General features: G+C 34.6%; 1 protein-coding gene across 3 annotated transcripts in view; it reads right to left on the bottom strand.

Annotated features, from left to right (window-relative positions):
* Positions 1-14,717, bottom strand: part of LOC129249015 (1-phosphatidylinositol 4,5-bisphosphate phosphodiesterase classes I and II) — a 54,109-nt gene that overhangs the window by 17,214 nt on the left and 22,178 nt on the right. For all 3 annotated transcript variants that reach the window (XM_054888624.1, XM_054888625.1, XM_054888627.1), the window contains exons 4-9: positions 13,852-13,985; positions 12,331-12,516; positions 11,569-11,766; positions 8,772-8,954; positions 3,344-3,524; positions 2,473-2,707 (exon numbers count right to left, since the gene is read on the bottom strand). In XM_054888624.1, the coding sequence (XP_054744599.1) occupies positions 2,473-2,707; positions 3,344-3,524; positions 8,772-8,954; positions 11,569-11,766; positions 12,331-12,516; positions 13,852-13,985 (1,117 nt within the window). The remainder of the gene's footprint in view (positions 1-2,472; positions 2,708-3,343; positions 3,525-8,771; positions 8,955-11,568; positions 11,767-12,330; positions 12,517-13,851; positions 13,986-14,717) is intronic.

The following is a 14,717-nucleotide window of genomic DNA, read 5'->3' as shown; positions in this document are numbered from 1 at the left end:
AGAATTGATTCCATTATAATAGACTTTAAATGTAAAAAATTAAATCGGTTAAAGCCACATACATTAAAAAGCATACAAAAAAAATACTCCCTTCTGCTTCGAAAAATATAAACGAAAAGCCATTTGAAGTTTTACAAGGAACAAAATATTGAATCTAAATTAATTTAATTGAAAAAGGTAAGGTCCAAATTATATATAAATATTATAGATCGGGCTTTAGGAAAATAGGCTTGAAAGCTGATTCATCTGCTGATCTTTGTTTAAATTCCTTTGTTTACATTTTGCGATAAGTTCGTGATATATGTATGTACAAAGCGGTTTATTTTCGATTTGCTAGAAACTTAAAAATAAAAATTTGAGTGAAAATTATAACAGAATGAAATTCGCCGTGCTAAGATGCGAAAACGAAATTTACAATTACCGGCCTAAAATTTACCGGTTTTTAAGAGATGAAAATTAATACTTTCTGCCGGAGGATGTTGAAAATGTAGAAGGTTGAAGGAAAGTATTTTAATTATCTTACAAATAATATATATGTCAGTGGTCGAAATTACGATTGGCTAAATAATTGAGCTTGGCGAAAATTGCGAGCACATCGACCAACTTACTATAAATTGCAATTTACAATTGTGGTAGATCAACTACGTTTTGAGTAATTTTTTTTTTTACTTCCACCATAGCTACTACATATTTAAAAAAAAACTATCACAATTTTACTGAAATAAAATGATGAACCTAATTATCCAAAATATTGCTGTCATATTTACAAGTTGAACACCCGGGGTGTAGGGCAGATCGCCTCCGCGTGGTGCACCCTGGGTAGCGCTAAATGATCTGCGGCCTCGCACGATGGTCTGCCTCGGGAGATCTGGGCATAATACTGGCTCAAGAGCCGTGGGTCTACAGAGGCCAGTTTAGGGGCCTCAACAACAGCAACAATAAGGTCATTTGGGATTTCTCAGAAGGACCACATGGTCGGGATTTGGTCTGCGGACTCTTGTCGTTTCTGCGACCAATCCCAGGAGACTCCAATGCACCTTCTCCTAGAATGCAGCGCTATAGCGCGGAAAAGGTTGAGACATCTTGGCCAACTGCAGCCAGAGGAAAGGCACATAGGATTCATTCATTCACTCATTCAACTCACGTATAGAATGTTAAAACAAATTACTTACTTAGTTAGTTTTTTAAATGCAAATAATTTGAGTTATTCAAAAATCTTGATGTTTATCGTGGTAATCATTATTAGTGTCTTAATATCAAAACTAAAGCATCAAATTGTCAGTTAAGGTAAATTTTAAATAAAAGGGCCCGAAAAAAGTTGTAACCTTTAAAAATTGCAGAAATGAAAGTGTAAATATTAAATTACTTAAAATAAGTATGTCAATAACATGTATGCATGTGTATGTATATATATTGCGTCTAAAAATATACAATAACATTAAAAAATTCCCACATTTTTGGTGCACAACTGCTCTTGTTGGCATCATCTTTCTTTAAAGGCTTATTCTTCTTAAAACGGAATTGCAATAGTGCAACAGATATTCAGTCTATATTCCAATAGGTGTTTCAGGTACATGCCATAATTAAAATGGAAGATCTGATCATTTATTTCCTCTCCTACACCACCTGCGAGGTGGCTCCGTAGAAGGTGGATCAACCTAGTGGATTACTTTTGTATAACGGTGCCGTAGCGCATCTTCCAAAAGATAAGAGCCGATGGTATCGCCCGATCAAAATCTACAGCGCACAGTGAGTTTTCTCAATGATGAGACACCTCGTGATAGATTAAAAAAATAATGGTGTTTCTTCAGTCGCATTAGCATTAATGTCGCATTTATTCCGACATATTCGAGAAAAGAAAACACTATGAAATAGAAAGCAAGTGTGGATTATTAGGGTATGTTACTACATAACAATTTTCCCAAAATATTTCAGAAAAATATTAACGAATGCGATAGTGTTTTAAAGGTTAGTTTAAATCACTAAAGAATGGCTGCGATTTTCATTAGACGGAATAACTTCGAATTTTTTGTTAGTTTATTATTCAAAAAAATATTTAATGTATTAAAGGAATAAAATAGTTTTGCATAAAAACATTAGAAAAGTTATTAAAATTTATATTGTTTGGAACGAATAAAATTTTAAATAAAAAATTTGTTCACGATAAAATAAATTCATTAAATTTTGAACATTTTTTATTAAGACGAAATTTCATCAAAATGTTCCAGAGTGACCTTTTACAACTTTATTTAAAGTAGTCGCTGTACACTGCAAAAGTTCGAGTACACTTAATGGAAAACCTTACATAATATTAGAATCATCCGTATTTCTCACCAGACTTTTGTTTCATTTTGAAACCGGCAACAAAACCTCATCCACCCTATTTACCCTTGCATATATCCATATCCTCGTATATTTATATGCATACATATATATAGTTGTATATATGAGTAAGTTTTTCGGTGCACTCACCTGAGTTCGTCGTTGACGATTTGATGGTCACTGTTACAGCAGGAGTTACGGTTCCCGATGCGCCTCCCTTCTTATGACGATGATGATGGTGTTTTCGCTTGTTTTTAATTATTATTTTACGCCTAAGTAATGATGGTGGTGGTAAATCAACATTAGGCTCTAGCGGATGAGAATCTAGCGGCTTATCTAACAACATATCACCGAATATCTCCCGACAGTAGTTGGCGATTTTAGCCTAATTTACGTTATAGTTACAAATGAGGAAATGAAAAATTTGCAAAAAATGGAAAGATACAAATAATTATGAAATGAGCAAAAGACGAAATTACCGAAAGGAAATTACGATAAATGGTTGATGAAAGGCGATGAAAGCGGATAAGAATTGCACATATGTTTGTTTACCTATGTACTACTTATATATATATACTACATAAGGATGGTCCAAACCCCTACATTTATTTTATTGCCAAAAAAAAAAAAAAAACATTTTTCTTTTACTTAATATTCACCCGCGGTATCTAACGCTTCGAAAATTGTCATAGAATTCCCACGGGAGAAATGCCCTTTTTCGTCAATTTAATTTATTCTTCTCTTTGAATTTGCTTTCACAAACGCGCGAAAAATGATACCTTTTAGTTTTTTTTTGTTTTTGTATATGGTATATTTGGTATATTTTTTTCTGTTGTAGTTAATGTAAAGAAATATTTGTTTTATATACTAATTTATGGATATCTGATTGCACTTTGTATTTGCTCTTATTAATAAAAAAAAAAAAAAAATTATAAATGCTGAGGGCAGCAGATCATTAATGTTTATGTACTCATATGTATATAATTTAAAGCTCTTCAGAAACTTTTAATTTTTTTCTTACCTGCTGCCTTGGATTGCAATGGTTTTCAAAACTTAATATAACAGGAAACTCCGATGTTTTGAAAGCGCTCTCAGCAATCGCCTCTAGCGCATCTTTTGCATTAATTTCAGGAACCAACGTGTAACCATGCACAATCACTGGCTCATCGGTGCGGCCGTTCCAAAAATCCAATTCTACGCATCTGTAAATTATACAGAACAATAAGTTAATATCAAGTACTACGCCTGTATGTAAACAAACCCAAAAAACTTGAAAACAGTTTTGACAACTTAGCTAAAGAAGTGCATGATTTTGTTTTTTATAGCCGATATTTTGAGTAAATTGTAATGGTTAGATATCAACATCATTACCACGGATCTCAAAGTGTTGAGAAATGTAGTTCTTAAGTTGATATCCAAGCTTGTTGCCCATTTTTAAGGAAGTTGACAATAAAGGTGCTTTTATTTAGAAGACTTACAATTTCATTCTAGGCAAATTCATTGCGTTTTTTTGCATCCTCATAGAAATTTTGACACAAAATTGCAAAACCAAAATACCTATATAGAAATGTCATGGATACTCTAGTAGCACCACCTTTATAGAATCGCCTGGATTTCGCCCTTTGAAAATAATCCGTTAACGCTAAGCATTTCCTTCAATTTGCGACAGGGTAAATGGACGCTAGATGCTTTTTATGAGAAGCTTTCTCATGGCAGAATCGCAATCGAGCGGACCTAAATCAACCTAGCAGCGGAGCTTACGCAGGAGAAATAAAACTATCATTAACTAAAATTACTTGAAATCAAAATACACTTCCATTTCATAGTTAGTATACGTTACACAGTTATAGGCCCCTATTATGAGTTAGATTCGATCTTCGATATTCGCTGGTTGTCGAAGATCGAAAATCGAATGTCAATTTGGTATTATGAGCGGTGCAACCCTATCGAAATTTTCGTTGTTTACCGAATTTAGAGTCGAATGCAATTTTGCTTTCGATTGTGTAGCGTATTGTGGGAAAATTAGTTAAAATGTAAGTTGTTTGCGATTATTTATGGTTTTATAGTAACCAAATAATGAATATATACTAATGTTGTTAATTTTATGCAGGTCGAAAGTCGTGAGTACCAAACAGTAATTAGAAAGGCTAGTTGCATAAATGGAAGAGAATCCACAATTCGCAAAAGGGATTTGAACCAAAGTTCAAGAAGCAAAAAATGGAAGGAATTTACAACGGAGCTGAATTGCTTGGGACCACCAGTTAGAACGGTAGCAAAATGGATTAAGGTTAATAATGGTTTTTTTTTGTGATGTTTATAGAAATACATTTTTATTTTCCCTTGGCAGGCATGGGTTGAAATACGTAGAGGAACTGAAATACATATTTTTTTCGAATGACGAATAAGTAATAACGAAAATTTATAACAAAAATAAAACAGAAACTGTGGCGTAAAGGCTTCTGTTTAATACTTTTAAATTTTTCTATAATATTATAAGAATTTCATTTCTTATGTTTTCTGCTTCTCCGTTCGATTACAGTCGAAGATCGAATGTTGCTCATAATAAGGGCCATAGATTTCATAAATCCCTTCTCAGAATAATTATTTCGCAATGAATAACAAGTATGGTTGGTAGAAAAATTGTTTTCGTTCCAAGATTGATGGAATAGAATCAGAAACGAAACATACCAAAAAGAGGTAAAATCAGATAAAAATGCATTTGCGAACGTTTGAGTAAAATTGTAAATTTCTCAAAAATTATGTAATTGCTTGAAATTATAAAGAATCAAAATTATTAAAAGTAATTATATCCAAAAACCTATAAAAGTAATGAAATAAAATTAAATATTACAAATTGAATCAAACTCAAGTGAAATTATTCTATTCCATATACCTAATTATGTGAATGTATACTACTTCTAATATAAAATAACATTAATGGCTATTAGCATCTTTTCGTTTTTGTTTTTTTCGCTTTCGCGGGCATTAATGAAAACTTAAACCGTTCCTGAATTTAGTTCAATTAGTTTAAAATCAGCAGGCCAAAAGCAACAACTTCAAACCTCTCTCCAAATAGAGAGATGATTGTATGTACTTAAAATTATCAGAGCGCTAAAGAAAAACAGAATATTGCACATAAAGACGGGTCCATCCCATGGGAAGCTAGAGGGACTAATTGAAAAAACAAAGCCCATTCAAGCGAGAAATAAATCGTCGATTGCTGAAATATTATGCATCTCATCTAGCAGCTCACAACAATCAAAAATGCCGTTGCCTAAATTCCGAAAATTCAGAATTTAAAAATTGAGTGTATTTGAGAGTTTGCATGAGCTGTAATTCCACCGAATTAGCAAACTTACATATGTAGGCCGTTTTCACCTACGACCGTTTTTTGTTCTCTGGAATTAACTTGTGAAAATTTTTATGCGATGATTAGTAATGATTTTCCAAGTTAATTATCTAGATAAGAGTGTATTATCACCTTACTTTGAATTTTTGCGTTGGAGCACCACACTTAGCCACTCTGAAACGATGGTACAATGAGTTGCAAAGTGGTCGTCGATCCTTTCGAATTTCGTGGACGCTACTCAAAAACAGTCGTTATGGCAAAAACAATCGATGCTGTGCGTCAATTTATAATACCAAATCTTCATATGACATATCGCGAGCTAGGAGCACTTTTGGGCAGCATGCAGTCAATATTCCATGAATATTTGGTCAAGAACATTTGTTCTCTTTGGTACCGCATAATTTGACAATTGGCCGAAAAGGAATCGTGTCTATTGTGTCAGCCGCGGGGATTCAAAGCACGTCTATGGCATCGTAACAGGTGACCAATCTTGGATCTTGGCATATAGGCTGGAAACAAAAAAGCAATCGATATCGGGGTTCTAAGACGAATTTAATCCAAGAAAAGTTGATCACGGAAAAAATACCTCAAAGCAAGTTATTACCCGTTTTTTCGGAAAATCTGACTATGTCGCAACTGTACCACTAGAGAAAATTAATCCCATGTCGATGTGTCGTGCGGATCCGGACTGTTTCTTTTTGGGTTTTCCAGGGGAGAAATAAGCAAGTTGGAGGGGTTACCCCCATTCCTAAAAAAAGTATTTGTCACAAGGATACTCTACTCAAAATTTCGAATTCGTAGTACAATTTGCGTTGAGCAGCCAGAGCAAGAAATTTACAAGCGGACGGCAATGACCCGTCGACACCTAGTAGGTAGTAGGTAAGTGAACATTTTTTTTGTGTGGAAAATATGGCATTTTAAGCTATTTTAACTTATATTGTCTAAGTTTCGTTATCAAACATAATTTTTTTTTATTTTAATAAGAAATGGCAGAACGAACAAGCGCTGAAATTGAGCGAATTCTCCGTCATCGAGAACCTGTGAAATATTTCGGAAGCGATTCAAATGATTAAGAAGATATTCTTGAAGAACAAGAAGAGTTGTGTAGTGAAGAAGACACAGAATTATCTAAATCCGCTCATAGTTCAGATGGAGAAGAAGCAGAATCACAGCCATTAACGTCTACTCTTCAACGACGATGAGTGGGTAAAAAAAATCGTGCCCTAACGGCTAAATCCCCTCTGGACGCTTGGTCGGTATTGTTTACAGATGACATATTGTAGACCATTTTGAAATATACGAATATAGAAATCGATAAATATAACGTAACGGCATGTGAAGAGGAAGTGCGCGCTGCTTTCCAAAAAATAACTCTTGTCGAACTTCATGCGTTTATAGTTTTACTTTATTTTGCAGGTATGAAAATAGATAATCGCAATAATACGGAGGACATGTGGTCTTATGAATATGGTGGTAGTATGTATCGAAGTGTAATGAGCATGAGAGATTCGAATTTATTGCCACGCGATTATAGTTTGATGATAAATCAACAAGAGCAAATCTAAGACAATCTGATAACTTAGCGCCAGTTATAGAAATTTGGGATATTTAAAAAAAAAAATTTTCGACACAATTGTATTCCATCGAAACAGTGTACCATCGATGAACAACTTTTAGGATTTTGTGGAAGACTTAACGCGAATGTTTTCATTAAATCCACACACAAATATGCAAAAAAAAAACTGCGAAATATTGGAAAATTATAAATTAATTGATTTACTTAGCAAAATATTTATTTATTTCTATTCTTAAGAATCGTAAAGTTCCCATAAAAAATTTGATTTAATCGAAACATTGCCATAAAATTGTACATTTCAGTTTGCACATTAAATGTAATGTTGAATGACTTTAAGTACGTCATTTCCTCCCGAAAAAAAATGTTTGTGCGGATTGTTGACATGATCCTGTAAGTAATAAAACAAATCAGCTGGCAGTATGTTGGGGGAAAACTCGTCAGCTGATACATTTACTTAGGCTATAAATGTTTCCGATTAGCTCCTACGTTATACCTTCAGTGCATCAGCTGACACACATTCCACCTACATATAGCCAGCTGACTTATTTATTTATTAAAAACAATACATAAACTATCATCTGATAAATTTTCTTTTGGGAGGAAATCACTGAACACATATATATTTTTTTCATATTTGTGTGACCAGCTGACGTATAATCGGGAATAAATGATTAAAAATAATTTTTCTTATTACGTGCGTGGGCGGCTACCACTGTTCAACCCACTGCAAAGACAATCAAAACAAAGAATATATGATTTTCGAATTTGCCCATTTCCTTTTGTTATAATAAACCATTGAAGTAACACGTTGCGTTTGATTTGCGGCTCTGTTAGCGCATCGAGAGTTACAAAAAGTTTATGGAGATGCTGCTTTAAGTGAAACAATGTGCAGAGATTGGTTCCGTCGCCTGAAAGTCGGTGAATTGGAGGCATTGCTCAGTGAGGATCCGTGTCAAACGCAAGAAGAAGAAAGAAGGGTTTTTTCCATCGCATCGTGAAGGGTGATGAAAAATGGATTGATTACAGCAATCCAAAGAAAAGAAAGTCATGTGGACTGCCCGGTAATGCTTCTACGTCGTCGTTTCGGCCGAATATTCACGCTGCGAAGGTTATGCTATGTATTTGGTGGGACCAAGTTGGTGTTAATTATTTTGAACTGTTAAAACCAAGCGAAACCATCATTGGGGATCGGTATCGAGTTCAATTGATGCGATTGAGCCGAGCACTACGCGAGAAGCAGCCGCAACGAACGAGTGACTTTGAAGAATTAAATCGTGATATGAAGTGGCGTACAGGGGGCGGTGAGTTGCCACCAAAAGTTTGTTATACACACAATCCAGAAACGATTGAGGTATTAAATTACAATTCTGTTCGCCACTCCGCGGAAATAGGTGTCAAATCTATCGGAAACGAGTTGCAGAATTGGGTCGCGAGGCTGGGCTACTGGAGGGTCAGCCGAACGTGGGTATATTCGTAGTGCATGTAAATATTAATTGCTTTCTTCGTTTTAGATTTCGAACTCACCTGCATCCTGCCAACAGACATTGACGATAAATTTCCACCGAAGATTTGCCTGTTAACTGATGCCCTGTTAAGTATGTGTTGTGCGAAGAGTTTACAAAATAATGGGATAATGGCTGGTCCATCTCATCGCACAAGTCCAGTTTGCCAGGCGCTACAATGGGGTTGTCATCAGACATTAAGTACCTAGGAAATTAGAAAAAATGAATTATGTAACTACGTGAAACGAGATATATATAATAATAACGAAATGCTATTTCTGGGAACTATATGAATATAAATTTTAAAATTAATTTCCAAAAAAAAAATATTTGTATACGTTTCCAGGAATAGAAGCATTTGTTTTTAATCTTTCATTAATAAGTATGATATCCTAACTTTCGAGCGATTAGTAGGGTTTGAAGGAAGCCTACCACAGTACCCGGCTGAAACACCAAAATAATAAATATAAAAAGTTTTTTCCAATAGAGGGCGCCCCTCGGCAGGCAATGACAAATCTCCGAGTGTATTTCTGCCATGGGGAAGATTCTCATAAAAAATATCTGCCAGTGGGAGTCGGCTTAAAACTACCTCTCCACTTTTGAAACAGCATCAAGACGCGCACTACAAATAGGAGAAGAGTCTCAGCCAAACACCCCAACAGGGTGTAAGTGCCAGTTATATAATACACTTTTCATAGGCACGAAAAAGAACTGTCAACCCCAACACTATCTTATTAAATATGTCTTGGTTTGACCGATATGTGATGAGCAGGAGGAGGCTTGTCTTTTATATACCAAGACGTAGTCTTACACAATTCTTGTTTTCGGCGATTATAACTCGGTTCAGCTAAAATTATGAAAAGACAAGTACACAGGTTTGTGTTGCAAACTTAAATAGTATTGCAATGTAGGGAATACACCTCGATCAAAAAGTTCCCGGAACATATTCAGAAAATTCAAAACATTTATTCCTTAAATGTGATATTAGCGCCTTCACAGTACTCCCCATCAACTGCAACATATTTATGGCAGCGTTTGATCTAGGAGTCGAAACGTTTTTGGAACTCTTTTTTCCGGTATATCCATCAGAGCCGACTTCGATTTTTTCATTACTTCTGCTAACTACTAACGGCTACTAAAATGCGTTGTCCGTAGCGGTTTTTAGACTAGATCAAACCGAAGCAAATGGTAGGGAGCCACATCAGGTGAATTAGATGGCTGTTGGATCACGAATAATCATGGCGCTGTGTAACGGCGAGTTAACATGGTGCGAGGGTATTCCACAAATCCGCTCTTTTTTGGCGATTTTTTTTTACGAAAACGTCTCTTAACGCCCAAATAATAGTCCTTATTAACTTTCTGAACTTCTGGCAAAAATTTATGGTATGCAATACTGTTAGAATCCATAAAAACCGTGACCATCGTTTTGTTTTTAGTTTTGATTAAAAACGATGTGGTTTTTTTGGTATTGATTCATTCGAAGCTCTCCACGCACTTAGCTGATGTCTGGATTGGATACTCATAAACCCATGTCTCGTCTCCAGTAACGATGCGTATGAGGAATGTTGGGTCGATTTCAGCCTGTATCATGCGAAATCATGTATTTGGCGACATCAATGCAATCCCTTCTTTTTGCATGAAATTTGGATCCTTTGAGACCAACTTTGGAGCAAGACGGTGTAAACCCAAAGCATTAACTACAATGTCCTGAACTGTTGCATAAGTAATGTTCAAGTCCTACGCCAGGTCTCTGATGGTTAATTTGCGGTTATTGATCAAATTTTATTTCACTTTATTGATGTTTTTTACAGTTTTCGATGTCGACGGTATACCCATATGTTCGTCATCATCGATGGACAATCTCTTCTGAAACGTTCATGCCACTCGTAAACGACTTTTTTCTTTAAAGTATCATTACCGAAAAAGTTTCCCAACATTTCTAAGGTTTCCGCACCATTGAACGCATTTTTAACGCGATGTGGAGCCCAACAAAAAAAAAAACAGAACTGAAATCGGTTGATTTAGAGCGTTACGTAGCTGTTGTTCCGGGAACTTTTGATAAGGTATATCTGGTGCAAAAGTTCTAATATGTATTCTTAATCCAATTTTTTTTTTTTAATTTTTTACTTGATGTTGAAGTGTGGGTGGAATACAGTTCAATCTAGATTTATAACAGTAATATTAATACAATAAGCAATCAATGATTATAATATGCCAGTACAAATGCGTCTTGCTTTGAACTGGAGTACTATAAATACAAGGTTGGGTCTCCTTAACTTCTGACAATAGGACGAAACAATAAAGTACGAATTAAAAGATAGTGTTTTTGCTTTCATTAACTGATATCGAAATTCATTATTATTCTTATTCTTGGAACATAATTTTTTATACATATTTTTAATTATTTTTATTCTACAATTCGTGTTTTATTTAAAATATAAAAATAAAAAAAATGAAACAATTAAAATTAAAAAATAATATAACACGAAAACTTGCCTCGAAAATTCTAAGTAAAAAGGATTATTATCTTTACCGGTGGAATGAGAAAACGGAAAAACTTTAAACGCGCTGTATAGTGTGAAACAATTTATACACCCAGTTAGTAAAAGTAACGTGTTTTCATTAGAGAGCCATTAGAGAACCCTTAATATTAATACACAATTCAAATTTTTTCGCCATAAGTATACAGATTTGTATTTATAAATTCATATTCGAATTGAACGTTTTTTTTTGGTTTCTAAAAAATATTCAAACAAACTCCAAAACCTTTTATTTCAGCAAAGAAAACAAATGAAGTTCTTCTACTCATGTTTACCCACCTTAGGAATCCATCTAAACTCAGCTGATTCTTTTGTGCGTTAAATTTGTTTGGCTCATACTCCTGTATAATCTCCTTGGCTCGAGCTGCATTCGCGTAAGGATATAAAATCTCGTTCAGCCGTGGATCACGCTGAGTTTTGTTGAGAAATTCTACAAGCTGTGCGACACACATACATTTGCGTTTTGAATTGCCAACTCTAAAAGCAAAACAGATCAAATACAAATTAAGTATTTTGTGAAATAATGGTAGGTTGTAGGAAAGGCGGTTTGAAGCGTATTCAACAATTTAAATTAAAAAGTTCGAAAGTTAATCATCAAAGAGTTTTTATCACCACGTTTACGAGGTGTGTTCAACAAATAAGGCGAATTTTCAAATTTCGGATCTACGTAAATTCGACTTTCGATTATTTTTTTTTTATGTTGGTACACTCGTCTCGAAGATACTTGTATGTTCACGACATCGAAACCAAATCCCAATCGTCCCAATTGAAGAGAGCAGGAGAGCCAAGAGTCTATAGCATAAAATCACCGAACACGCAAAACACTCTTCTTATTTATGCCTTTTACACACAAACTAGACATGTTATATTGCTAAAACTGTGAACGTACAAGTATCTTCGAGACGAGTGTACTACCAACATAAAAAAAAAATTATAATCGAGAGTCGAATGTACGTAGCTCGTAAAATTTGAAAATTCGCCTTATTTTTTGAACACGCGAGAGTTGCGAGGGTATATACATAGACTCTGTGAAATACTTACATGCCATCGAATATTTTCTCGACTTCACAGCGCTGCGTTAGATTCTTGTACAAATTGAAAAAATCCTCAAAGTGAAACTTCGGCATGGACAACGTTTCTATTTTCCCCGACGGTAGCCCACTCATGTCTAATGCTTTTTCCACACGCTTGCGATCCTCCTTGTTTTGAGCGAACATTTTGATGATGCTGCAGCGGAGTGATACACAAAGGCAAAATACTTTTAACATTTTTATACAAGTATATTAGTAAGTGTGTAAACCAAAACAAATTTGAGATGAAAATGAAAACATGAACAGACTCAAAACGGAAAACGAAAAAATTATTGAATTCAAATTAAAAATGTAATTAACTGATTTCTTAATTCGTTTATAGTTAGCAGCAGTATCATGTGGTAGAACACTTTTTAAGTGTTTGCTAAGTTCGAAAGCTGGTATTTGCTAAATCTAACATAGCCGACTCAGAGCATTCAATTTAAATTTTGTTCCATAAAAATCAACTGTATTTCTGAGATAACAAGTCATAACAATTTTGTGTTAATTTGCAATTGTTAACCAATTAATTGCAAGTAATACCACTTTCACCACTCGTGGTCGGAAACGAACCTTGAGATAGAAAACAGTTAAAACGAAGAAGCGACAGTATGTAGCTGTAAGAAACTCTACTTCTGCTTTTGTTCAACAAATACTCCTCGTCGATTTCATCCATTCTCTTATGACGGTAGTTGAATGTTGGTTTTTACACATTTTGATATGACAGACACAATCGATAATTTTGAGAGAATTTCAATGTATTGTAGTTGCCAGAAAATTTTAATGAAATTCACACAGAATTGAATTAAAGAACCTGCCTGAACATCAAAATTTAAAAAAAGTTTACTTGACAAATGATGTTAAAGTAAAGCAAAACTTAATTTTTACTCATACGAATTCAAAGCAAATAAAGGGTTTTTCAATAACAGGTGTTATTTTGATTTAATTATATGGTCAGAATTGGATAATATTGATCTGGTCAACGTTTATTTTCAACAAGACGGCGCTACGTGCCACACAAGCAACGCAACCATTGATCTTTTACGAGAAAAGTTTCCGGACCGTGTTATCTCTCGAAGAGGTGATCACAATTGGCCATTGAGATCTTGTGATTTAACACCTTGTTATTTTATTCTTTGGAGCCACGTGAAAGAGAAGGTCTACGCCAACAGCCCAGGGTCGATTCAAGACCTCAAATACTATCTTTGCAATTCGGTTATGGAAAATTTCATGAAAAAGATATTGTCCTGTAAGCGTTGTCGTGGTGGTCATTTGCCTGATGTTATTTTCCACTATTACCGGCATACCTTCCTCTTTATAATGAAATAAACATCCCATCATTTATATTAAAAAATAGCATTTTTTTTAATATCAAAATAACACCTTATATTGGAAAACCCTTTACTTAATGCTTTTACTTTGTTCGGAGCTGTTAATCGAAGCAATAGCTTATTTTTACTAACACGACTCATTAAACCAACTATTTACTCACTTCTTCACTGGGATTTTGCCACTTTTGTCCACTTGCAGGCAGAGTTTGGTACGCGCCTTCTGTAGAAATGTGTTAGCCGAACCATTCAGTCGGGCTAAACTGTAAGCCAATCGCATAATGCCGTCACACCATTGCTGCAAAGGAAATGTAAATATAATTGTTTAAGTACATAAGTAATAAAGCACGATTCAAGTTGAACCTGCACATTTCAGATGTTGTATACAATAAAAATTAAAAAAATAAATAACATCAAAGCATATTTTAGATGAAGAGCTAGAAATTATCAGTTAATTAATATACTTTAAAATATCAAGCTCTTATCAAGAATGTCTTTCGGTAGGAGTAAACTCGATCAGCACCGGTCTTACTTTTTTCATTACACATACGACGAATGCACTGTGTTTGTTCCGTGAACTGGATTATCACTATTCCCAAAATTCAATTCATAGGAAACGCAAGGTTAGCAATATGAGGCACTCAAAATATACAAAAGCGCAGTGTCAGCAATAAACGAATTAAAAAAAGCCGTTTAAACAGTAAGCGATTGGAATAAAAACCCCATTTTTGCCCATATTTGAGGTTATGTAGCCTTGCAGATGTTTTCTTTCACCAAAATTAAAGAATGGCATCTTTAAATACAATCCTTCTTTTTTCAAATGGCGTTTTGTTTGCTCAAATATCATTTTTTTTCGCAGAGATATCGCATTTTGAAATTTTCATGTTTTTTTTGTATTTTTTGCACTTTCAGGTTAGGATATCTCGAAAACCAGAGCTGATAGAGCAATTCTGAGGCCAGATTTGGATTCAGCGCATCATAAACCTTCGGAAATATATAGTCTGGTTTCTGGGTCTGAATGTTGGTTAAA

Source organism: Anastrepha obliqua, chromosome 5 (assembly GCF_027943255.1).
Source record: "Anastrepha obliqua isolate idAnaObli1 chromosome 5, idAnaObli1_1.0, whole genome shotgun sequence".
NCBI classification, from domain to species: Eukaryota; Metazoa; Arthropoda; class Insecta; order Diptera; family Tephritidae; genus Anastrepha; species Anastrepha obliqua.
The sequence above is the reverse complement of the archived record's forward strand: the minus strand, read 5'-3'. Positions and strand labels throughout refer to the sequence as shown.